The sequence below is a fragment of the Hakea prostrata genome, chromosome 4 (genome assembly GCF_041222555.1).
Source record: "Hakea prostrata isolate BN-2017 chromosome 4, UWA_Hpros_2, whole genome shotgun sequence".
NCBI lineage: Eukaryota > Viridiplantae > Streptophyta > Magnoliopsida > Proteales > Proteaceae > Hakea > Hakea prostrata.
Window position 1 is genome coordinate 7190437 of NC_142603.1, and position 24034 is coordinate 7214470.

General features: G+C 39.1%; 3 protein-coding genes and 1 non-coding gene across 4 annotated transcripts; 2 read left to right on the plus strand and 2 right to left on the minus strand.

The window, feature by feature from the left end:
• LOC149017508 (bZIP transcription factor 27-like) lies at positions 1-1739 on the plus strand. The gene is made up of 3 exons (XM_089154180.1): positions 1-729; positions 843-938; positions 1187-1739. Exons 1-3 carry the CDS (start codon positions 22-24, stop codon positions 1262-1264), a joined length of 882 nt encoding a protein of 293 aa, XP_089010306.1. The 5' UTR covers positions 1-21; the 3' UTR covers positions 1265-1739.
• An 8878-nt stretch (positions 1740-10617) lies between these two features.
• Positions 10618-10689, plus strand: TRNAE-UUC (transfer RNA glutamic acid (anticodon UUC)). Its single transcript has one exon. It is a non-coding gene; the product is annotated as a tRNA-Glu (tRNA).
• Positions 10690-11635: 946 nt separating this feature from the next.
• LOC149017510 (Trm112p-like protein) lies at positions 11636-17180 on the minus strand. The gene is made up of 5 exons (XM_089151839.1): positions 16841-17180; positions 14982-15213; positions 14846-14900; positions 14319-14442; positions 11636-12287 (listed from the first exon to the last, which is right to left on the minus strand). Exons 2-5 carry the CDS (start codon positions 15080-15082, stop codon positions 12265-12267), a joined length of 303 nt encoding a protein of 100 aa, XP_089007965.1. The 5' UTR covers positions 15083-15213; positions 16841-17180; the 3' UTR covers positions 11636-12264.
• Positions 17181-19603: 2423 nt separating this feature from the next.
• On the minus strand, positions 19604-23283 carry SKP1 (S phase kinase-associated protein 1). The gene is made up of 2 exons (XM_089151841.1): positions 22880-23283; positions 19604-20145 (listed from the first exon to the last, which is right to left on the minus strand). The coding sequence occupies exons 1-2, from the start codon at positions 23168-23170 to the stop codon at positions 19972-19974; spliced, it is 465 nt and encodes a 154-aa protein (XP_089007967.1). The 5' UTR covers positions 23171-23283; the 3' UTR covers positions 19604-19971.
• Positions 23284-24034: the final 751 nt, after the last annotated feature.

Below are 24034 nucleotides of genomic sequence, written 5' to 3' on the forward strand. Positions count from 1 at the left end.
CTTTCCCCTGCTGCAGTTTCAATGTGGTCGTCTGATGGCGAACAACCCTTCATCACCCACAACGAGAACAACCTCAACCATCGCAGAGTATCTTCTTCATCATCCAACTCCTCTTCTCTGTCCTCACCTTCCGCTTCTCTCTTAACCCCAAGAAGGAAAACCATGGAAGAAGTCTGGAAGGACATTAACCTGGCTTCCCTCAACGATCCACCCTCTTCCAGAGAAGACCTGCTTCTGTCCCCAAATAGCAACAGAACTACCACCAGCACCACTGTACCTGGCGCCACCGCAAACAGCTTCGTAGGAGGCAGGATCTTTCAAGACTTCCTTGGTCGACCTTTCAGAAAAGACCCACCTTCAAGCTTTGTCTCTGCAGAACCCATCCGAACCCATGAAGCTACTTCCTTAATTTCTCCATCATTACGTCCCCCCACCACCGCTTTGAGTTTAAGGTCCGCGCCTGAGTTTCATTTACTTGATAGCATCGACCCTCTTAAGCCTCCCCTGCAATTACATGTCCCTGTCAATGCACCTTCACCTTTCCTAATGTCTTCCCTTAACTCTTCCTCCTCTCCCTTGGAGGCTTTTGCTTCTCCTCCATCTTTCTTTCCCTCATGCCAGAAAAGGGCTTCGGATTCTGATGATGGTTCCGGCGATCGACGCCATAAGCGTATGATCAAGAACAGAGAATCTGCAGCACGTTCCAGGGCCAGAAAGCAGGAATTTCTCGCTCTCTGTTTGTTCTTTTGAGTTTGTATTTCAAAATTTTCTTTCTGTCTTTCTTTCTTTCATTATGTTCAAGTTTGTTTATTTTATTGATATTTCCGTTAATTTATTTGCAGGCGTATACGAACGAGTTGGAGATAGAAATTGATTACTTGAGGGAAGAAAACGCGAGGCTGAGACAGGAAAGGGAACAGCAACGACAAAATCAACAGGTAATAAATTACGTAGGTGGAAAAAGATAAGAAATGGAAATTGACAATTGACAAACAAACAAAAACAGAAATAAAAACAGAAAAGACCCTCTAACCAATACCAACCCTTGTTGTAGATTCCATAATTGAGCTTGAAAGTGGTAGGTTTTGCCCTTTATGATCTTTTATGTTGCTTCCCATATTAGAACGGAGAGAGATGACTGGTTTTTTTATGTGCTTTTGTCTGTTCTGTGATTGTATGCTTATAGGTGCAGCCACTCTCTGGAAGAACTGCTCAACTACCCAAAAAGCACACCATCTATAGAACGTCAACAGCTCCGTTTTGAGAAGTGTTTGTGCCAGCGACCCTTCTACTAGGCTTCTCCTTTTGTGTCTTTTTTTCACCTTTTGACCTTGTGCGGCAAGTTTGCCAATCACAGCATTTACTGTATAGACTGAAAGAGAAAGGAGAAGATGAGGTGTGTCTATGGCAAAGATGGAATGGTTGAAGGGAGTGAAACTATGAAGGTGAGGCTGCAGGGGAGAATGGTTTTGAAAATTCCGAGCAGACAGGAAATTTTCCTTGTTGCTTTGGTGGGTCACTTCTTTTTTGGGTTTTCTTTTTCTTGACTAACTTTTTAGTTGTTGGGTCTCCTTAATTTGTTCTTGTTTATACCACACCCTGCTTTTTATCACGCCTGCGCTTGGCATAGAGGGTTTGGGAAGCAGCATTGAAGGGAAGAAATGTTGCTTGCTTAATTCACCTGTAAAATGATTCACAGTATTTAAGATGGGACAGCTTGGCCGTCACCACCATTATCACGTTCTCGTCTCTCTCGTTCTTTCTTTCTTATTCTTGTAGTTCCTCCTTTACATTCCCCTCCATGCTTCCCTACTCTTGGGGTTAAAATCTTTTAATACACAGAAAGCTCTAAAATCAAGGTTCTCAAGACCTGAAAAGTTTCTGCTGCTGCTACACTTTCTCTTCAGCATTGTGGAAAGAAGATAGACTTGGTGCCCAACAACAATGCGGTATTTTCTATCTGAACCCACCATCCCGCATTTAAACAAACACCTAATCTTACTGTTCTGGCTTGACTTTCGATATTTTAAAATTGGATCCCTGAATTCCAAAGTTTGGTGTTATTGGTAGATTATGGTACCCAAAGTGTCAATACTCCAATCAGGTCCTCAACTTCCCGTGTTGAAATTATAAAGATTTTCTGGCCATTGATTGATGTTGGATGTTAGAAGTTATTTCTAAAAACCCTAGAAGTATCGGCATTTCAGTATTAATTTAAGAGGGTGTCATAGGTTTGTAAATGGACCAGATTCGGATCGGATAGGGTACCAATCCGCACCATAATGACGGATCGGAAAACCTATCGTTGCGGATCTTGACGGAGAAATCGGAATTTTCGAGATTCTTCAACGGACAGAATAAAGAATGTTTGACTACCTATTTTCATATTTACCTTTTATTGTGAGGGTTAGGTTTGAAAGATTTAACAACTTTGGAGCTATTTAGTAGAAATTTGAAAATGATCACTACATAATAAAATTTATAGAAAAGATAATAAATCTAATAAGTAACTTAATCGGATATTTTCGGCGGATATCGGTAGGGCCCATATCGGTCCTTATATCGGCGGGCGATCCCTCGTGGTGCATTCGGGGTTTGGTTTCCATTTCCCCCTGGTGTAATTAAAGCACGAACCTCAATAAAACTCTCGATAGGAATGCTGAAAGCCTGCAAATCGTGAATGAGATGGATGAGTTTGCGACTCCCTACTAATTTGCAGCGGGTGCCAGGAAATTCTTCTGTGCAACAAGATGGTGATAAATAGGGATGATTCAAGGACTTTATGTATCAAACTGCATTTCCATTGAAGGAATTCTACACGGTCGATGCCCATATCAGAATTTATCGTTGAATGAACAAAATTCTGTCACTTCTCAACTTTCCATCAATGCAGCTTCCTCGAAGCATCCTAGGTTTTTTGGGTTCACTCTTTTTTTCACTAAAGGCTGATTTCAATACTACCAGAAAAAACTACAGCAGTAACCGCACAAAAACGGAAAACAAGACTTGAAAACTAGGATAAAGAGAGAAGAGATGAAATCACATTCTATGTAAAGGAAGTCCAGATCTACAATATGGTCATTCTAACCATCTCACGTCTCTTGAGTTTGTGTTAGGATTAGAATGTTCAATCACACATAATCTAATCGAAAACAAAGGAGAAATGTGAGGTTATGTCCAACTTTAGGTTTTTCAGTATATTCTTCTCAAAAACAATTACAAACAATGTTCTGTTACAAGGGAATATGTATAGGCACTTAGAAATCTTAAGTCATAGCTATTTATGGGACCAAACCCAAGCTGTAAAGAAATTCGGAGGCTCGCAGAAACATGAACCCTCTACAGGCGCCAGGGCGGCCTCCTCGAACTGAGCATTAACTTGTATAGTTGAAGGGCTTCATCTAACTTTCCCTTCTAGCACAACTTGTACATCAACAAATTGTAGCACAAGAACACCGGACGTTGTCAATACTTGAGCATTTTGACTAAAAGAGAAAAATACTTCCCGTAATCTACCATGCACCATGAGCAAACAGAGCGAAGACATGGAAGAATCTGTAGAGGGGAAAGAACCCCTTACAATAAGTTGGATTTTGCTTGAGATAAGCCCCCAATGGCCCAGATACACTCCCACATCGACCGATGTGGGTATAACTATAAATGCCTCTTCCTTCTTCTTTATCATCCCAAATATCTTCTCTCTTGATATTTCTTTATTTATGTGGTTTTCTCTCTTGCCCTTTTTTTGTCTTTCTTTTCTCTTGTTGTTATTATTGTTTCTTCTTTTCTCTTTTTCGTTGTTCTTTCTGTTCTTCTCCCCTTCCTTTTTCGTTGCTCTTTTCGCTTCCGCTTCCTCGGTTCCTTGGGGGTTTGTTTGTTTGGTTTGGGTGTGGTATCTCTTTGTTGCTCTTGTTGCCCTTGGTGGATCCTTCCTCGTGTAGATATTGTTTTTCATCCTCGAGGTCTCTCCTCGTTTCCGTGGTTCTTTTCGGGTTCCTGGGTGTATTGGGTGATTGTGCTGTCTGTTTTGTCTAGTCTGGTTTTTGCGACCGCTTGTGTCCTTCCGTCTTTCCCTGGTTTTCCGGTGCATTTTGGTTCACCATATCCGGTGGGTACCTAGCAGTTTCCGTGATAGTGGGATTATTCTCCCCCCTCGTGTGGCTGGCGGCATTGACATCGGCAGTTTGCGGCCGAATTCTCATTATGGAAATGAGATGGCATTATTGATAAGTACCGCCTGAGCCATCGTTGTTCGCCGGGTTCTGCCGTGGCGTATCTTGCTCTTTCGTTTGCTTGCTTTCGATGTTTTTGGGGGCATAGGAGCGCGAGGTTTGGGATCACCTCATCAATTGTATGAGCCGGTCCTTCACCTCATCAAATTGTAGATAAGGTAGAAACATCTCGGGTGCGTTCTGGAGAGATTCTTTACGGCAATCGATGGCCCGGATAGTTGGACATAGTGATGCTTGGATCTTGGTTCGGAGCCATGGCACATGACCTCTCGCAGAGTTGGTTTCAAACTTATGAACCTATCTCTCGGGTCTCGTGTCTGGGAATGATCATGCCTTGGAGTTGTTGGAGTTGGCACCATCAAGTTGAGATGTACGATAGTTGGTCGCCTATTCAAATGTGCGGCATGTGGGGCTTAAGAGAATCTATTGTCTTTGGGACAATTAGATGAAATTGGGTGCAGACACGCATCCAATGGATGTGGGATCTCAAGGCGCTAGTTGTGATGAAGCTGGGGCCTGCATTTGTCGGGTATGGGAGCATGTCGGCGCTCGTTGCATCACCGGTCTCGAGAGATGACAAGTGTGGCATCGAATTGGCCCACTGTCGGCAAGGGTTGGGTTCTCGCGGCGTTACTCCGTCTCACAGGTTTCATTACCCTTTTGTGAGCACTGTGTTACAGCAGCGTAGTTGAAGTTCATGCATCCGATTCCGGGAGTAAAAGTATTCGAATTAGTTCACTCGATGTATGCAAGCACCGGTTACATCTCCGGGACGAGCAAGGTACTATGTATCTTTCATTGATGATTATTCCGAAGATGTTGGGTGTTTCCTATCAAGAAGAAGTCGATGTGTTTTCGCTTTCAAAACATTCAAAGCGCAAGTTGAACGAGAAACCGAGAAGAAAATCAAGTGCCTCGGACGGACAATGGCGGTGAATATACGGGGATGACTTCTTTGAGTTTTGTAATCAAGAAGGCATCAAGAGACAACTCACGGTGGCTTACACTCCTCAACGAATGGAGTAGCGGAGCGGATGAATAGAACTCTACTCGAAAGAACAAGAGCCATGTTAAGAGCCCAAGCATGGCTAAGTCCTTTGGGCGGCCGTAAACACCGCTCGCTATGTGATTAATCGATCACCAACAAGATCGATTGATCCGAAGACACCGATGAATATGTGGACTGGCAAGCCGCTTGATTATTCACGCCGCACACATTTGGGAGTCCTGTGTACGTGATGTATCATCCCCAAGAAATTTCGAAGTTGGATCCAAAATCCGGAAAATGCAGATTCTTGGGAAATGCTGATGGAGTCAAGGGGTATCGATCGTGGGATCCCACCGCCCACAAAGTCGTCATCAGAGATGTCATTTTTGCGAGAAGATAAGCTGCAAATGGAAGATGTGAGTAGCATTTCAATAGAAATTCCGGAGAGTACAACAGTTCGGGAGGAAGAGAAGTCCAATCCGAAAATTCTTCCGGGGTAGAAAATTCTTCCGGAGCGAGAATCGAAATGAGGAACAAGTACCGGTTGAGTCTACAACCGTAGAAGTTCGACGGTCACCTCGTGAAAGACATACACCAACTCGGCAATCGATTATATTATGGAGAGCAACATTGCATACTGTCTTCTAACAGAAGATGGTGAGCCATCAACATTCGGAGAAGCGATTGATAGCTCGAGCGTCACTTTGGATGGCGGCTATGCAGAAGAACTAGAAGCTCTTCATAAGAATAAGACGTGGGAGCTTGTACCTTTACCGCACGGAAGGAAGCCCATTGGTAACAAATGGGTTTACAAGATCAAACAACATGATGATCAAGTAGAGCGGTATCGTGCAAGAATGGTGATCAAAGGATATGCTCGAGAAGAAGGTGTTGATTTCACGAAATCTTTTCTCCGATGGTTCGACTTACTACCGTCCGGATAGTTCGGCACTTTGTGCTACGTTTGATCTACATCTTGAGCGGTTAGATGTAAAAACGCATTTCTTCATGGAGATCTTGAAGAAGAAATCTATATGCTCCAACCGGAGGTTTTGAAGAACCGGAAAGGGGAACTTGGTTTGCGGGTTGAACAAATCTCTATACGGCTTAAACAGCGCCAAGATGTTGGTATAAGAGATTTGATTCCTTCATATTGAGCCTTGGATACAACGGACTTGCTTGGACCCTTGTGCGTATTACAAGAGGTTTGGTGATGATGATTTCATCATTTTCTTGTTGTATGTCGATGATATGTTGGTGTCGGCCCCAACAAAGATCGATCGTAGAATTAAAGGCTCGGTTGGCTAGGGAATTTGAAATGAAGGATCCGGACCCGCAAACAAGATTCTAGGGATGCAAATTCACCGAGACAGATAACGGGAAGATTTGGCTATCTCGGAAGAGTTACTTAAGGAAAGTCTTGCGCCGCTTCAATATGCAAGCCGAGCCAATTTCTACTCCTCTTCCCGTTAATTTCAAGTTATCCTAAAGTATGTGTCCTAGCAATGAGCAGAGGGTGGAGATGTCTCGGTCCGTATGCATCGCGGTGGGAAGTCCGATGTTCGCTATGATATGTACAAGACCGGACATTGCACATGCGTGGGAGTGATTAGTCGGCATATGGCGAATCCAGGACAAGAGCATTGGATTATAGTGAAGAGGATCCTAAGATACATTAAAGGAACCTTGGATGCTGCTCTATGTTATGGAGGATCCGTTTCTGTCGAGGATATGTTGATTCGTTTTGTAGGGGATCTTGATAAAGGAAATCCACTCCGGCTTGTGTTTACAATTGCAGGAGCCGTGGCTGGGTATCTCTCCGTTGTCCTTCTCCGGGTATATGGTAGCTACACAGCTTGTAAAGAAGCAACCGGATAAGAAGATTCATGGAAGAACTTGGGCACAAACACGAGAGATTCTCTTGTATTGTGCGCAGTGCCTTGCACATTGCAAGGAATCCGCTTTTCATTCCGGACAAAACACATGAGTACAATATCATTTTGTTCATGAAGTGGTGGAAGACGAAGGGTGGATATGCGGAAATCCACCGAAAGAGAACCTAGCGGTGCATTGACAAAAGCAATCAATCCGATAAGTTCATTTGGTGCGGTCCTTGTATGGCTTGATAGAGACATAGCCGCATGGTGGTGGCAAGATAGAGACTAGTGTGGAGTTGATTGGTTCTCAATCTAATCTCCAAGTGGGAGATTGTTGTAATATTGTCCCACTCGCCGTGTGGGAATATGTGGAGAGGAAGAGGCTATAAAAGAATGCCTCTTCCTTCTTCTTTAATCATCCCAAATATCTTCTCTCTTAGATATTTCTTTATTTATAGTGGAGTTTTCTCTCTTGCCCATATATTATTGTGTCTTTCTTTTCTCTTAGTTGTTATTATTGTGTTCTTCTTTTCTCTTATTTGCGGATTGTTCTATTCGGTGGGTTCTTCATAACCCGACACTCGAGTCCTTGGTCCATATTTAAATCTATATCATTTAATTAATCTACATGCAAATTGTTAAAACTTAAGTGAATATAGAAATGTTGATTAATTAAATGGTCTAGATTTAGTGAATCTGGAGCTATTGGTGCGGCTTTTAAGCAAATCCATTTCAATACTATGTGGGTTTTGGCATTCAAGGTTTAGATTAATTTTTTCAACATATGTTGGAGTAAGGTAAACCCAATTTTCTTTCTAAATATTATTTTGTATTCTAGCTCTTGTGTGGACTTGAGTTAGGGTTATGAAGAAAACACCCTTAGCAATTGGCATTAGAGCCATCTCAAACAAAACTATAACATATTTAATTGATTATGTGATTATTATCTTTTCGCTATGATCAATTTTGTGGTTCTTTTCAATGAATTCTTTTTTTCTCTCTTTTCGAATGAAATGGTGTTACGTATGCTCTGATATCAATCAATTGTTAGAATAATCATAGGTTTTTCTCAAAACCCTAATCAAAATTCAATATAAAAATTTGGATACAATATATATTTAGAGAAAATGTTGCACGACCTTACACCAATGTATGTTGAAGATAATCAATCCCAAACTTGAATGCCAAAAACTTGCAGAATGATGAATCCTTTTTCAATTTAATCCTTTTTTCTTTCGTACCTCTATTTTATGGAGAGAGAGAAGAAGAGAACAGAAGATTGAGAGATTGGCAAAACATAATTAGGCTTCCTCTGATCTCCTTAAGCTACAAAAATATAATAACATCCAATTTACCATTGTAGAAGAGGGAACAATACCTCTGCTAGTGACTTTATCAATGAAAAAGTTGCGAACTAGTTGGTGTTCGATTGGCTTTGTTCCTATCATCAGGCCTCTATAGCTTTTCACCTACACCCAAAACTTCCACGCAGGTACTTTGGACCCTATCGTATTCTAGAGAAGGTGCACCACGTCACACACACATTGAAGCTTCCCCCTGGTCATCCCCAATTCGTTCAGTTTTTCATGGGTTCATCACATCCTCTACAATTCCCACCCCTTACAATTCCCTGTAATTCCTATGGTGGAATTGGGCAATTCCTTAGAGGCTTAGAGGGATGGGTTACTGGGGGGTTGTGGAACAAATTTGGTTCATTGTTCTAGACTTCTAATACTTTTTTTTTTATATAGAAATAAAGTCCCTGGAAAGTACAACTTTGAGCTAAACATTCCAGAAAGTTTCTTTACCCTCCATCTCATTGTTAGTAGTTCTTGTTCCGCTTTCCTCGGTGCGTTTTGTGTGGGTCTCTCTTGGGCGCTGCGGCCTGAAATATGTGTCCAGAAACAAGCTGATTGGGTGCTGCATTGCAACTGCTCCCTGGATTGAAAGAAAGGAGCTAATCTGGGCACAACATGGATCCAAGTTTTGTGGTTTACAATGATAATTAATAGCTACTCGTGTGGCTCTTTCCTTTTTAGGTATGTAAAAACTATAGAGGCTGATACAGATAAGGGTCATAGCACTAGACTACATTTATAATATCTTAAAAAACAGAAAAAATCATGGAAAAGAGAGAAAGGAAATAGTAACTTGTTCTTGTTAAGAGGGACAATAATGCTTTCAGGTTCTACAAACAAAGCAGCTATTTCTTAAAACATGGGGTCTTGCCTTTTCACAGCGTTGTGAGTATCCAGTTAATCTGTTAGAAAGGGAAAATTCCAGCATTAAAATAGTGGTATTACTTAATTTTAAAAGTACATTATGATAAGATGGCCCAGGAAGGGGATGGCTAGAATTTACAGAATAACATAACATTTCTTGTGAGTTTTAGCTATGTGGAGTTCAAGCCTGTTATGAAACAGTTTAAACTAACCGTACAGCTTGATATAAAATAAAGCTTTTGCTCTTATCCATAAATATATAAATAAGACTTTTGCCAACATCAATATCTTCTCGAGAATGCTTTTCCTAGATTCTCTAAAGCTTCTTTCAAATCACCATAGTTTTTTCTAAATTTCAACTTTATTTATTATCCTCCATGTCTCTGTCTTAATTCTTGTTTATTCTCCTTGACTATTTGGTAAAATATATACTACCCTCATAGAGATAATTTTATGAGTTTATTTATATGAAAAAGCAAGACCCACAAATAAAAAGAACCCAAGAACAAAACGAGAGGTAGCTAATCAACTTCTAAGAGAGAAATCACTGACTACATTGATCTTGGGTTTTGCTATATATGGAAAAAGAACATTATTCCATCAAATCTGGTTCAAGCACACGATACAATCACACTCTCTATTGTGATTCCTGGTTTGTTTTGCAAGTTTTTCTGAAGGTCCATGATGTCGGCAAATGATCTGCAATTTTAACCATTCAAATACACGTTTGCAATACCTCGACAACTATTATACTCTTATCAATGGATTTGCAAAGAAAAAGAGACATTTCTGTTTGATGATTTGATGGCCAAAGTATCCAACCATCAGCAAAGGTAAAGCTTTCCAACCATGTAAGTGGTTTAGAGTTATTAGAAGATCTTATCATGGGTAAAGGATGGTGACATGGTAAAAGCTTTAAGACATGTAAGAATCAAGAATTTTTATCTTTTGTGTGTTCTTTTTCTAAAGATGAGAGCATTAGTAGACTGGAGTAGCTAGGCTTGAAAGCCCAACCATTGTTAGGAGGCGGAAGCTGTCCCTAGAACAAATGGAAGGCGTGCGTGTGTGCACCCAGCCCAATAAGCTAGATAAGCCTGCCTAGGATTCTGCACAACAGCACAAGGGAAGGCTCACAGCCTCACACACTCGTTTGAACCATTTTGTTTCCGTTTGGGGCAACACCACTACTTCTTTCCTATAACGGATATTAAAACAAAGTTGCAGCATCACTTAAAGCTTAGAAGTCCATTATACTTAGTTTTTATATTAATTTATATTACTTTTAACAAACATATGAATCCATTGTCGTCCAGTGGTTAGGATATCTGGCTTTCACCCAGGAGACCCGGGTTCAATTCCCGGCAATGGAAAAAAAATAATTTTGTTTCTTTGCTTCAATGGTTTTAATTCAAAAACAAAATCTTTTTATGAGAAAATCAGAATCCAGCAACATGGAAGGACGAAAACCATATAACCATCTCCTCAGTTAGATGTTCCTTCTTCATCGAAGCCTTATCTCCATTGAGTGCAAACCTGCAAACTGGACACGTTCTGTGACCCAAACTCAACCATCGATCAACACATCCTTTGTGGAACATATGGGAACAAGGAAGCCTGCTTATTTCACTTACACTTTCGTGTTCTTCTCCAAATCTCAGAAGACAAATGCAGCAGCTTTCTCCTTCATCTATTATTCCTCCTGCTTTAGCTTTAGCTTCTGCTGCTTGCAGCCCTTGTGGTGCTGGTGAAGAGCTAGGCCCAACACTTGGGATGATTACCCCATCTGACAATTGCTTGGCTCGTCGATGCCTTGTAGTGACCAAATGAATTAGAAAAGCTAACCAGTTATTCATTACCATTAATGCTTCATTGGAAGAACTCTTAGATTTCCTTGTTCCCAATGCGCTTTCCCTCAACTATCCTTCAAAGTCTTAATAGAGTTCTCCAAACAACTGGGTTAGTGGGGGCCTCTATGCATAGTTAGAGTTTTGCTTGGTTTAGAAGGGTGGGTCGGTGGAATGAAACTTGGAAGACCCCACGATGTCGCGAGTCCAACCACGGCAGTTACACCTGCATCATTCGTCCTTTTTACTTGAAAGACTTGTGATAACTGTTTCAGGTCTCTTGCGCAATTTCCCAAACATGTCATGGACTTGTTAGGTAACCTTTCCAAGTTGTAACCTAAAGCTGCTTCTCGGCTAGTTTTATTACAAATTTAGCTCATCTATGCAGACTAGCCTTATGGGTGGTTTGAGATGGGAAATACAACTACCTTTGGACACCATGAATCAATTTAAATGGAATACAATACCTTGAAAATAGATTTCCCCATTGATTTCAGGTGGCTGGCATTTGGGAAATCTTGTACATCTATGTACAAGGACAGCATTTCAACTAAATTAAAAATCACCCACAAGATAACATCACTAGATATCAGGTGTAATCTGAAATATCTTTCACCAAAACAAAAAACATGAAATATCTTCTTGTTACTTTGAAAAGAAGGGACAGTTTATTATAACCCGTTTTCACTTCACCACAACCGTAAAGAGATTCTTAGTTACAGTTAGATCGGACTGTTAAGCGTAACATCAAAAGAAGCTTTTCTCGTTGGTTGGTGGCCTTCATATTTGACAAAAACCTGCCATGGCCGAGTCAATGGGTCAGAAAAGTGAGAAAACCCACAAGCCACAACCTACTCACTGGTAAAATTTCGGTATTCACATGAAAACTTGAGTTCAGATTTCTTAAAAATTACGAGAATGAAGCCTGGAATTAGCAGAATCTAGTCCCTATTGAAAAACCAAATCGTTTCTTCTCTATGGGCTGCCATCATGATTTACTCCTGAGAGTTCAGATTGACACACTTTTCTCCTCAGCGCTGAAGCAGGTTTTTTTGGAGGGGGATTCATAATAGAAAGGGAACAATGATACCGAAACACGAGCTACACCAGCAGGCGACTGTGGGCTACAGAATTAAAAACAGACAATAATAGATCAGGAAACAATTACAATCCAATCAAAAAATTGATGCAGAATTGACCTCGTTAGTAATGCTGGCAAATTTTCAACAAATATGGCCAAGATTTCTAAAAGTAGGCACCAGATTCAGTCATTCAGATTACCAATCTCAACTTGCTAGAGGGATGATGAAGAATACATAGAAACCCACACCAAAGGGGTAACTTTACTAACTTATCTCGGTAATCAAAATCGTATTTAAGTTTCTAAATGTTTATAACTGTAGGGGATACTTCAAAACGATACAACAGTCAAGGTACCAAGGCCATAAAAATTATAGTGGAAGTGTCCATATGCAGCATAAAACTGAATGGTTCCCTTCCCTGGATGACCTTGTTGTGTGTGTACTTATTTCTCACCATGCAAAAGTGGATCATATAAAGTCATATTTTGTCCTACAAAATTAAACTTAATCCAAAATTTTGACAAAACCACAGTAATGCATAAACTCTAACTTGGTAACAAAAGATGAATCCAAAATTTTGACAGAACCATACTAACGGATAAACTCTGACTTGGTAACAAGAGATGAATCCAAAATTTTGACAGCAGCACACTTACAACAGATAAAACTCTAATATGAAGAGCAATCATTACGTCTCCAAGGCTAAAACAAGGAACAAATATAACCAGAACAGAGTATGACATGAGTTGGGATCCTCTCTACCGTCGAGATTGAGGATTTTCCTCCCCTCACAATCCCTCCACATCACAGTTTCCAAGCTCACTAATATCTGAAGCCAGCTAATAGCATCTAATGACGCCGAGTCAGTCACCCAGAAGGACTCACAGGTCTCATCTCTGATCCCTGGAACCTAAGGAAATTGAACCAATGCCAGAAAAGTTTTACAATTGATGTGGTTTTCCATATACCAACCATATCAGAACTCAACGAGGGAAAAATATGCTGTCTTCAGATAAAACCAGGCAAAGGAAGAGAACTAATTTTCACTGAATAATAGAATGTGAGAACTGATAGCCTATACAGGATACTCCTGACTCAGAAGAGTTGGAACGATTTTCAGGATAAATCACTAGGTGCTAAATTCGGTCCCTCAAGACAGTCTGGTTCATCTTGCTTGCGCTAGAAAAATAATGTTAAATAGAAGATACATCTTGCATTTACCACTTTTGAAGTCCATCTAACTAAGGCAGCTTTCCACCCTTTGGCATGGTCAAAAAGCATGAAGCAACAACAGGAGAAAGTAAACTATCCACTCTGCAACTAAAGGAAATATATTACCTTTAGAGGACTAAGATGAACTATATAACCTGCACAGACAAAGAAGGGAATACATCCTACTTTCAAATGTAACATTATCGTAGCCTCATTTGTCAAAGACTTACAGACCAAAGTCATGTATGAATGGCTTCAATTACTTCACTGGCAGCCAAATCATGTGATAGAAAGGAAAGAGGAAAGAAGTAAAATAAAATTGCAGGGATAAGCACATAAATTCCACCTTCAAAATGTTTAAATAGACTGCAAAAGTTTATATACAAATATTAGCTTCTTAAAGAGAAACCTGATTTTAGGTTTTGAAGTAGAGAAAATAAGTTGTTCATGGAGTCCAACAAATCACTTGACATGTGACTGACCATTTTGCCCTCCAACAAATGCTGTCCATAAGTATTCCAATTTTTCTAAAATGATGTAGATATTAGCTTTAATCACTTAAATAAGAAAAAAATGAAACCACTGTAAGTTGAATTTTGAGAAGGTTATATGGTACCAAAGTTTCCTGACTTTCCTTGCATGTATAATAAAAATTACACAAAATTGTTCAAGAGCTCTGAAGGCTCCATGATTTATATTTCATTCACTGAAAAAAGAAAATCAAAATCTCACATAACGTAAATTAAGATGAAAGCAAAATGTTTCCTCCCACAAAAAGAGGTTAAATTATATTGTGAACTCTATCTGAAGCGAACTCTGTCTTTACAAAATTTACTATTTATATGACTCAATTAGGCTTACCCACTCGATTACCACCCTCATTATTTGAGACAGCAGAATCAGCAACACTGTCGGGTTCAGATAAGTCATCAGTCTCAAGCAACTTTCCATCCTTAGGTACCAGGCAAGGGATTCCATCAACAATCTATAAAAGAATAAAAAGTACAAACCCGTTGAATTTAACAAAGGGACAAAAATTGCATTAAAACTAATTTCAAAGACAGGAGTTAAAAAGAGCAGGCAAAGATCCACTCCAAGTTCAAAGTAACAGAGTTTAAGCACAGCAATTATAAGGGAACAACCGAGTATGTGTTAACCTGAACCTGGAAGATGAGTTCTGCAAACAATTGAGGTTAACAGGACTAAAATGTTGCTAATGAAGACAGAAAATAATAATATGGAATGCAATATTCATCATCCAGGGGGTGAAAATGAACCAAACAAGTTCTACTTATTTAAGCACCAAGTTCTGAATTTCAAGCAAGCACTGTGCTCTGATTTCATTAAGTTTAAAACATTTAAGAATGTGAAATGGAGGAAGAACTTACTGGATAAGAAACTCCAAGCACATCACTGATAAGGGAATTTGATTCCGCACACACCCTGAATGTGTAGAATTAAACAAAAAACATCAATTTTCTCTCCAGGGTTTTAATGTGGGAAAACATAAGGGGAAGTTATTACCTCAGAGGCTGCTTAGAGAGTGGACAGACAAGAATCTCTGACAAAGTCTTGTTGATGATGCTGCCAGCATCCCTAAGAAAGGTTCCAGTTGCTCTCACCATTTCTGCTTTTCAGTTTTGGTATTATTCAATTATTTATTGTCTCTCCTTCTTGTCACAAATTTCTCCAATCAGGATTCTATAAATGGAAGTACCAGGGAAGCGAAAGCTCTTTCCCGTGGAGATATGGATCCCTGCACAATGCCACTCAAATTTCAGAACCTGACTCGATCAAATTTCCCCAAATGCTGATATATAAATATATACACACATAATGTGGTGTTCAGTTTTAGTTTGATTCTATTTGAGTACATGACCTAATATTGATCATTCAATGTTGACTGACAAATAGCTGAACAAGAACAACAACAACAAGAAGCCTTGTCCCAACTAAATGGGGTCGACTACATGGATCCTTGCCTTCCAATTAGCTCTATTTGAGGCCATACTAGATACGTTGACTGGCAAATACCATTAGAAATTATTAAAAGTATGATTGGCATAAGGGTCTGTTACTTTTTCAAACCTCACCATTCACAGGGCATCTATTCCCCCATGTGGACAAATGACGTGTCCGCCTTGACCTTTGCAACAAATTTATAACAAAACTCCAGATCGGAATTTACCAAAATAACCATATAGCCCTAAAAGAAGAGTTTTTGGACTATGTGAGAGGGCAGACCAAGCAATAGTGAACCAGATCTCATCTTACTGTGGACATATCCAATCTTGTGAAGCCAAGAAAATCTTTGTGTGTACTTCATGATTGTTTGTTTGCAGATATGCTTCAGTTCTTATACCGGTGTGTAGGTGTATTGTATTACCATTATGGTGGAAGGCAAAGGTGTCATTTGCAAGATAAATTTGTTAGCATTGATTGTTGGATTATCAATAAAAGATAGGTCAATATTAACAATACTGTAACCCAAATTATGTATTCTTCTTAGAAATTTTGCTAATCCCTTCCTATTCCTACATACATTGATACTATTGCACGTTTTATAATTTTGTTCCAACGGTTTTTAGGCTATTCTTGTGTATTGCCATAGGGATAGTTAAAGACTTTAAATGCATTGTGAAGGCTTTGTTTTTTATCGAGACTTGAAATGAGAATATCTATACTTGCATCTTAGTAACAAACTGTTAGACTGGGGATATGGGGGTTCAGCCAAATATTTTGTTCCAACAGTTTTTAGGCTATTCCTGTGTATTGCCATAGAGAAAGCTAAAAACTTCAAATGCATTGTTAAGGCTTCATTTTTTATCGAGACTTGAAATGAGAATATCTATACTTACATCTGGGGTTTAGCCAAATGAGACTCCAGCTTCCGTGGTTGTTATGTGTGGCTTGTAGAACACAGAAGGGCTTAACTGGCTGGCGGTTAACACAACAACAACCAACAACTCAGCGTTAACCCAACTAGATCGGTCAATTAAATGGATCCTTGGACATTTGGGGGCATACTAATGTCCTTGAAAATTTTATATTAATTCAGAGATTCTAATTCTTAGCATTTTCAATCCTAGACCGATTCTAACAAATCAAATTCTGACTACAATTCTAAACATTCCAGGCCTCCGCACAAATTCACCATTAGTTCTAACAAACAGAATCAAGAATCATGTCTTGATGTGTCAAATTCTGTCATGGGAACTTTTGTCCACCTATTCTTCATTTAACCTGTTGTTTTCGGAGATATTTAGCACCAGCAAGGATATAAAGCCAATGCGGTTGTGAATCCAGTCTGCGAAGAGAGAATCTAAAAACTCGGAAGAAGAAGAAAAAAAAAAATCTAAGTAGCTGAGAGGACTTGGTCTTACTCGCAGTCGCCGGCCTTGGGAACCTTGAGCAGAGTTAAGAGCACAACTCCGCAAGAGAGAGAACATATACGAATGCACCGTGATCGGGATCGCAGAAACTGTCGCGGACGGAGCTATAAACCTCGAATTGCCGAAACCCTTTTTCCTGATTAGAACAGAAATTTATCAAGAGAAGGAGAAAGGGGGCAAAAACCCCTATTTACATATAACTGAATCAAGACAATGAGGTGGGGGAAAAGTGAAAACACTTCAACGCCAGCCATGAGAGAAAATTTTATCCTCACTTAACGCGCGTGTGTTTGAAAACTAAACGATGCCAAAAAGCATATAATTGCAGGAAAAAGTGTCGTTAGTTGATTTCATGAATACTTATATTGATTTCAAATCTACGAAACCAAAATTCATACCTTTTTAGTCCATTTTGGGAAGATTGCATTAAATTAACTTTTCGATTACCTCGATATTGTAATTTGTGTAGTTTTATTTAAAAATTCAAACAATTTATTTTTCTAAAGATACCTAAATGGCCAATAGGTGTTTTACTAACCAACATTGCCTTAAGAGAAGAGATTTGTGTTTTGAGAGACAACATTTGGTGGTGTCTCTTACTCTTCTAATTAAATGTGAGAAATATTTTGTTTATTATTGACGCAAAACTTATTTTTAAGAAGTATTAATTTCCTTTAAATTGTGCCATAGAAAATGGATTGATGAATGTAATTTTATGGATCCCTTAGTCCATTAGTTACGGGGTGCGCCGTCTATGATGGAGGAGTTGACTGATCTTGGGGTGAAAACGCATTCAGACCGTGTGCATTATTCGGGGCGTTTAAATACCTTAAAGAAAGTGCCGTGACTAATCTTGGGGGTGAAAACACATTCAGACCCGTGTGCACTATTCGAGGTGTTTAAATACCTTAAAGAAAGTGTCGTTATCAACATGTTTCAACTCCATCAATTTTCGTTTATCAAGACGGATGTATATAGCAAAGCTTTCAAGAAGGAGTTTGATCATGCCATTTGAATCAATATAAATGTTTTAATTATGCTTTATTTGTCTTATACGATTGCCCTTTGGTAATATATTTTCGACACTTAATCTTATGCATTGATTCGACATGAAAATTACCATATTTATGTGAGTCTCTGGTTTTTTGTTTTTTTATTTATCCTTTGAGGATTAATTGGAAAGATCAGTAGATTTACCCTCACTTATGAAACTGAAATAATTCTAGATATTACAAGAAGTTCATAACTTTACATGATTCTTGATTCTGATTCTGCCGATGAGACAATAAGCCTTGGTGCTTGTGACTGATTTTAATAATAACCAAAAAAAAAACGCATCAATCCACACATAAACAACATTGGTTGTTTAAACTTTAAAGTATCATGAGGAATTAGGGCATAGACATCTTACCGTTTGCCATTCTAAATAAGTCAAGGGCTAATTTACCACACCATAATTTTGCACCCTAGCCTCCCAAAAAAAAACCCCTTTGCACCCTAGCAATTTTGGGTGAACCCTTCAACTTCAGTATAGGAGTGATACTGGGAGCCAAGCTTCATTTTTTTTCCCCGGTAAGAAAGGGCAAGACCCAAACTGATCAATCAATGCATGCAAATCCAAGATTAACACCCTTAGAAATTGAAAACAACAGGTTGAGGTTGAAGATCTCAACCCTACTTCGTCCTCCAATTAAATGCATTCAAAAGCCATATTAAATCCCTAGCTTCAAAGTTTTATGGGTGTTCTTTTCCTTTTTCTCTAAGAGATTAATAATTCCGCTAACTCCCTAGCTAAGACGACACTTTCCAAACTGAGTGGAGTTGACTGGCTTTTTTCCACATCTTAGTTATCCAAACTTTGCATCTCAGAGGTTGATTCTCTTGAATGAATGTTGGTTCATCTCCAAAAAAATTAAAAAATCCATTCAAAGAAGAACCAAGAAATTAAAGATATGGAAGGCTGCACTTGAATCCAGATAAGACTCTCTTTATCTTTTTGTGGTTTGAAGTCTATAAAATGCCTTAGGTCGTCCGGATTTGGTTAAAGAGGAAAAACAACGAATAAACTCTAGATCTAGAGCTGAAAATAGTGCAGCAGATGTTTTAACTAGGGGGCCGATGTTTGGGTCTGTCTAAAGTTTAATAGATACAACCAGCTCGACAATTTGATCTGTTGTACTCTGTTCCTGCTGTACTCTATTCCAGCTGGGAGATTTTCCCAGACTTTTTTCTTTTTCTTTCTCTGTGTTTGGCAAAAGAAATAAAAAAAACTCTACAATCTACATACAGTGGACCAAGCAGTTTCAAATATGGAACTGAAGGGATCCAACGAATTCCAATACGAATGGAATGGAATCGGTAAACGGGATTGTGACATCAATTCCAAACTGATCTGGATTAACATGCTCCACGAAAGAATATGCTTTTCATTTTCTAAATGACAGATGACAGGTAATGCTTGCACAAAACGTCATCCATCGCATCATCATCTTTCCAAATAATAAATCAACCAATTTTCAGCTGAACCCCCATCAAGAATCATCCCTAGGATGACCTGAATAACCCCTCCAGAAACTTCTGGTCAACCGTAGAGCACTGGCCCAAGTGCGATCTCAGCGAACTGCACCATCAACGACCCAGAAAAGTATCAAGGCAGCCACCTCACAAGATGCAGCAGAAATCTGACGCTATAATGGTGGAAATAACATCTAACAACAGTTAAACGGGAACCAGATGGTTTAAAAGAAAAGAAAAAACACCACAACACATTTATATTGACAGCATACCCCAGAGGGGAAAAATAAAAATAAAAAATATTGACAGAACTTCATGGCCAAAAGAACAGTAATCACATAAAGAGTATAAGAGTATGCTGAAGATGGTGGTGCAATACGGGTTATGCTTGGTTGATGGAGAAATAGGATGAAAACCAATGACCACCACCAACAGTATATATACATTTTAGGAAATAGAAATAAGTTCCATTGCATTGAAATCAAAATAGTACTAAGTGATGTCTTTCCTAAAGTAACTACTAGATTTACGTGAATGACATTAACATCAATCACCCAAGACAATAATAAAACCCCTTCCATTCACACGCTGAAATCTCATACACAAATTTATTCAAAGGCCCACTGGTTCTCCCTCCTGACCTCTTCCTCCTCCTCTGGGGTAAAATCATTCTTGATGTTGAACGTCTTACGAATCTCCTCTGGAGTTTTCCCCTTGATCATATCCGCAACAGTCTGACATGTCAGGTCCAGGAGGCTCTTGATATTTAAGTAGTTGGCCGCCTGTACCAATTATCCCAACATAAAAATGAGAATTAAGTTATCAAAGGTATAATAAGCAACATCCTCTACATAATGTAATAGTAATTGGACAAACACCATTGTTAGCCCAACATCGACTATGCTTCAAGGGCTCCTATAAGCAAGGTTTCAGTGCAGAATTGGGAATGGGTAACAGAGTGATATGGTGATTGTGCATCAGCATGTACCAGTGGTGCCAGACAGATATAACCTAAATGGGGGTCTGTATGATGGTATCCTAAATATAACTGATATATATCAGCTGATACAGACAATATGATACCTATCAACACCAGAATAATGTGCACAACTCCCATACAAGCTCTAAAACTCAAATTTCTGCCAGGAAAACCAAAAAAAAAAAAAAAAAAAACATGGTGAAAGACATAACCCTTCACCATCATTGTGCTCACTTCACTGCAAAGAGCTCAAAACTGATCTTCCCACCATTCTAGGAGTCCCGTCAAGACATGGACATAAGAGCTCTTAAGTGAAGTTCTCTCCTCATCTTGTGCACCAGAAAGTTCAATCCAAGAAACAATATAATGTATTATTTACAAATTCAAGAAATATGCTAACAATTTAAACTGGAATTGTAAACTAATTCATATGCATCGTGTTCACAACATTAGTTTGTTGACAAAATTCTAGGCAAATAACACCAAAAACAGTTGCATCAGCTCCTATGACCTTCAAATAGTCTGATAACCACGATGACAGAAATAGCAAAAGAGAAAGGGGGGGGGGGGAATTTAACCATACTACACATCACTTTGGGTTTTTTTTAAAAGGGGGGGGGGGTTGAAGAATCCTAGAAAAAAACAGTTATAGATGAAATATAAATACCATGGGTGTTAAGAGTGGCAGCACTCAGCATATTATTTATTTTTATCAAAATCCCAAATACAAATTATACAGAACTCAAGTTATGGTTGCAGGTTTGGACCTTGGCACAATGGTTTGACTGTGCCATTGGAACCTGTTGGTTTCAGGTTCAAAACTCAGAAGAGGCTCCCTGCAAAACAAGGGTCAAGGCTGCAAACGTTTTCCCCTCCCAGACCCTACATAATGCAGAGCCGAGAACGCTTGCTGCAGTGGCAGTTACATAACTAGATATTAATAATATTACGAAACCCAGCCTTTTGTGGTCTGGGTTTCTGAAGTGGATCATGCAAGTCCCTCCAGGCCAAGGTTACTGCATCACTAAATTTCTGGAAGCCTAGGACACTGCGATGCTTCTTTTTTTTTTTGGGTATGCATATGATCAAATTAGAAATTCCAAAAATGCTAACCTGGTCTCACCTGGATCTAGACCCTATACTACACCTTACAATCCCATCAAGGGTAGTTGCATCACATAACACAATGCAGCTCACAGAAAAAATGGAGGCAAAAATGGCAGCTTCCTGCCCTCATGTAAAAGAATGATGTTTTAAAGTTTTTCTTGAAGGGAACAAATTTAAGCAACAATCTTCTGGAAATCAATCTTGGCGACAACAGTATTTTCTCAAGAATAAAAGCACTCCGAGGCAATCAGCTGGACACTTAACTGATCAGTAAAACACACTGAGACAACCCTGAAAGTGACTCCAGAACCTCGACCCATGTATGGAATCTAACCAAGCTAAGACTTCATAATGAAAGGAAAAAAAAACATATAACACATCCGGATATGGGATCCTAGTCCAGCAATGCAAGCAGCACCCACCTCGATGCAATGACAAGACCAAGTACATTTACCTAATTAGGACACACAAACATAATAAAAATAGGAAAAGACGTTGAAACAAACACTACTTAAAAAATAACTCATGAGCAGACTCTGACTAGGATTCCCAATGGAAAACTATGAAATCTGAAATTACTGAAACCACAAGTTATACTTCTCTTAGTATTGATGCAAGTGCACAAAATCATAAACTTATAGACAGACAAAGGCTTCACTCAATTACAAGTATAACTTCAAGAAACTATGCATTAGAGCTATTTTTACAATGTCAGAAGCTGATTCAAAGAAATAACAGTAGACAACAATGCAAGCATCTTGAGTTTCATGTTAGTTGAAGCCGTTTTCTTATTGTCCTCTTCTTCTTCTTTTTTTCTTTCTTTTCTTTTGCCGGGGGGGAGGCGGGTGTGGTTGTGTTAGGGGCGGTCAGGATACTGCATGATTAAAATAGTAATCCTTAAAAGGGTACGTTTCAACATTAAAGATAGAAGATAAGATTGGTAACCACAACTGAGCGACGCTTCCTCTTGAAACGATACGAGGAAGGTTACGACCGCAATATTCCAAACTCCGAAATCATGGAGTGATTATGTCAACAGCTGTTGATAAAATAGGATTAGAATCATACACTAATCCCTGATATGGAAAACCTAGTTCTATTCAGATAATAAGATATGCATTACAATCAAGTACCAGGGTAGAATATAAACAGAAAACAATTGCCGAAAAGATTCAGAAACTCAAACAGACAATCCGGATATTATACCCATACGCAGATAAATTAACAAAAAAGAAAGAAAAGAAAAAAGGGAATAACAAAAAAAACCTAAGCCGCCGGAAACAAACCACTGAAACCGGAAAAAAAAAAAAGAACCTAGGCCACCAGAATCAAATTACTGAAACCCTATGATATTTTAAGAGACTACGTAAACAAACAGCGAAGCCCTAATAAATCAAAACACATAGAGAGTTGAGAGAAAAAACCCTGACCAGGATGAGATCGAACAGTGTGGCCTGGTCAACTTTGACAAACTCGGCATCCCAGGTCTTAAGATCCTCATCCGCTGTACGATCGTCGTTTTTGGGAGTCTCTACATGCTTCTTGCAGTATTCGATCACCTTCGACAAGATCTTGCTGGTAACATTAGGCAACGGGATCCCGTTGTCCGCACAATCGTCTTCGATCATATGTTTAATAGTCTGAGACTCAACGGCAACAGCCTCATCAACATCGAAGGTCTCGCCATCAGAACTCTTGAGAGTCACCTTCTTCGTCGACATGATCGATAAACTGAGAACGAAATCAAATCCCAAAAGGAAACCCTAGAAAAAGGAAAGAGAAGCTCAACTCATGAACAGACAACAATCGCGTCTAAATTGTGCAGAAGACAAGCCCTAAGCCCCAATTTATATATCTATTCAGTTTTCCTAATATATTATTTTATTTTATTTTATTTTCCGATCTCTAATCGGTTCGGGAGTTAATTATTTTTATTATTTTTCTTCCCCTTTTCATATTTTAATTAAAAACTAGTGTTGTTTTTAGGGTAAAAAAAATTAAAAACCCAATAAGAATCCTTTTTAGGCAAGGTTTGCGATATATTTCTCCGAACAGTAAATAATATTTACATTTTTTTTTCTTCAGAAAATGAGACATTATATTAATAAAAATAAATAGAATGCAAACAATAATACAGGATTAGGTTATAAAGAATCTACAACAACCCTGTCACTCTTCTACAACATATTGAGAGAGCTGAGCAGGCAAAGAGAGAGGATCCAACAAAATTTCTTGGTCCGACCCGACGTTGTCAATCCGGCTAAAAAATTCACGCACCTATTAGTCTCCCTAACACCATGCATCAAAATATACTCCTGAAACAAAGATCTCAAGTGAAGAATATCCTCAACAATGTGTAATATCCCCCAATGTGGGCGGTAAGTACCCAGTAAAGTTCTAATTGCCACTTCGGAGTCTAAATGCACAAAATCCTTATTGCAACCGTATTGCTGCACAAATTGCAAGCCACACCGAATTGCAAGCATTTCAGCATGAAAAACACCCACATTAGCACAGCCACCAGAACAAGCAAAAATAACATCACCTCTACAATTTTGAGCCATAGCACCATACCCTCCAATATT

Bases quoted from the DNA above. Each gene is read 5' to 3' on its own strand.
- LOC149017508 (XM_089154180.1), top strand. From the start codon at position 22: ATGTGGTCGTCTGATGGCGAACAACCCTTCATCACCCACAACGAGAAC. The intron at 730-842 runs GCTCTCTGTTTG...ATTTATTTGCAG, and splicing joins CCAGAAAGCAGGAATTTCTC to GCGTATACGAACGAGTTGGA. The intron at 939-1,186 runs GTAATAAATTAC...GTATGCTTATAG, and splicing joins AGCAACGACAAAATCAACAG to GTGCAGCCACTCTCTGGAAG.
- LOC149017510 (XM_089151839.1), bottom strand. From the start codon at position 15,082: ATGGTGAGAGCAACTGGAACCTTTCTTAGGGATGCTGGCAGCATCATC. The intron at 14,901-14,981 runs GTAATAACTTCC...CTACACATTCAG, and splicing joins CTCTCTAAGCAGCCTCTGAG to GGTGTGTGCGGAATCAAATT. The intron at 12,288-14,318 runs GTAAGCCTAATT...TTAATTCTGTAG, and splicing joins TGAGGGTGGTAATCGAGTGG to CCCACAGTCGCCTGCTGGTG.
- SKP1 (XM_089151841.1), bottom strand. From the start codon at position 23,170: ATGTCGACGAAGAAGGTGACTCTCAAGAGTTCTGATGGCGAGACCTTC. The intron at 20,146-22,879 runs GTCAGGGTTTTT...TAATTGGTACAG, and splicing joins CACTGTTCGATCTCATCCTG to GCGGCCAACTACTTAAATAT.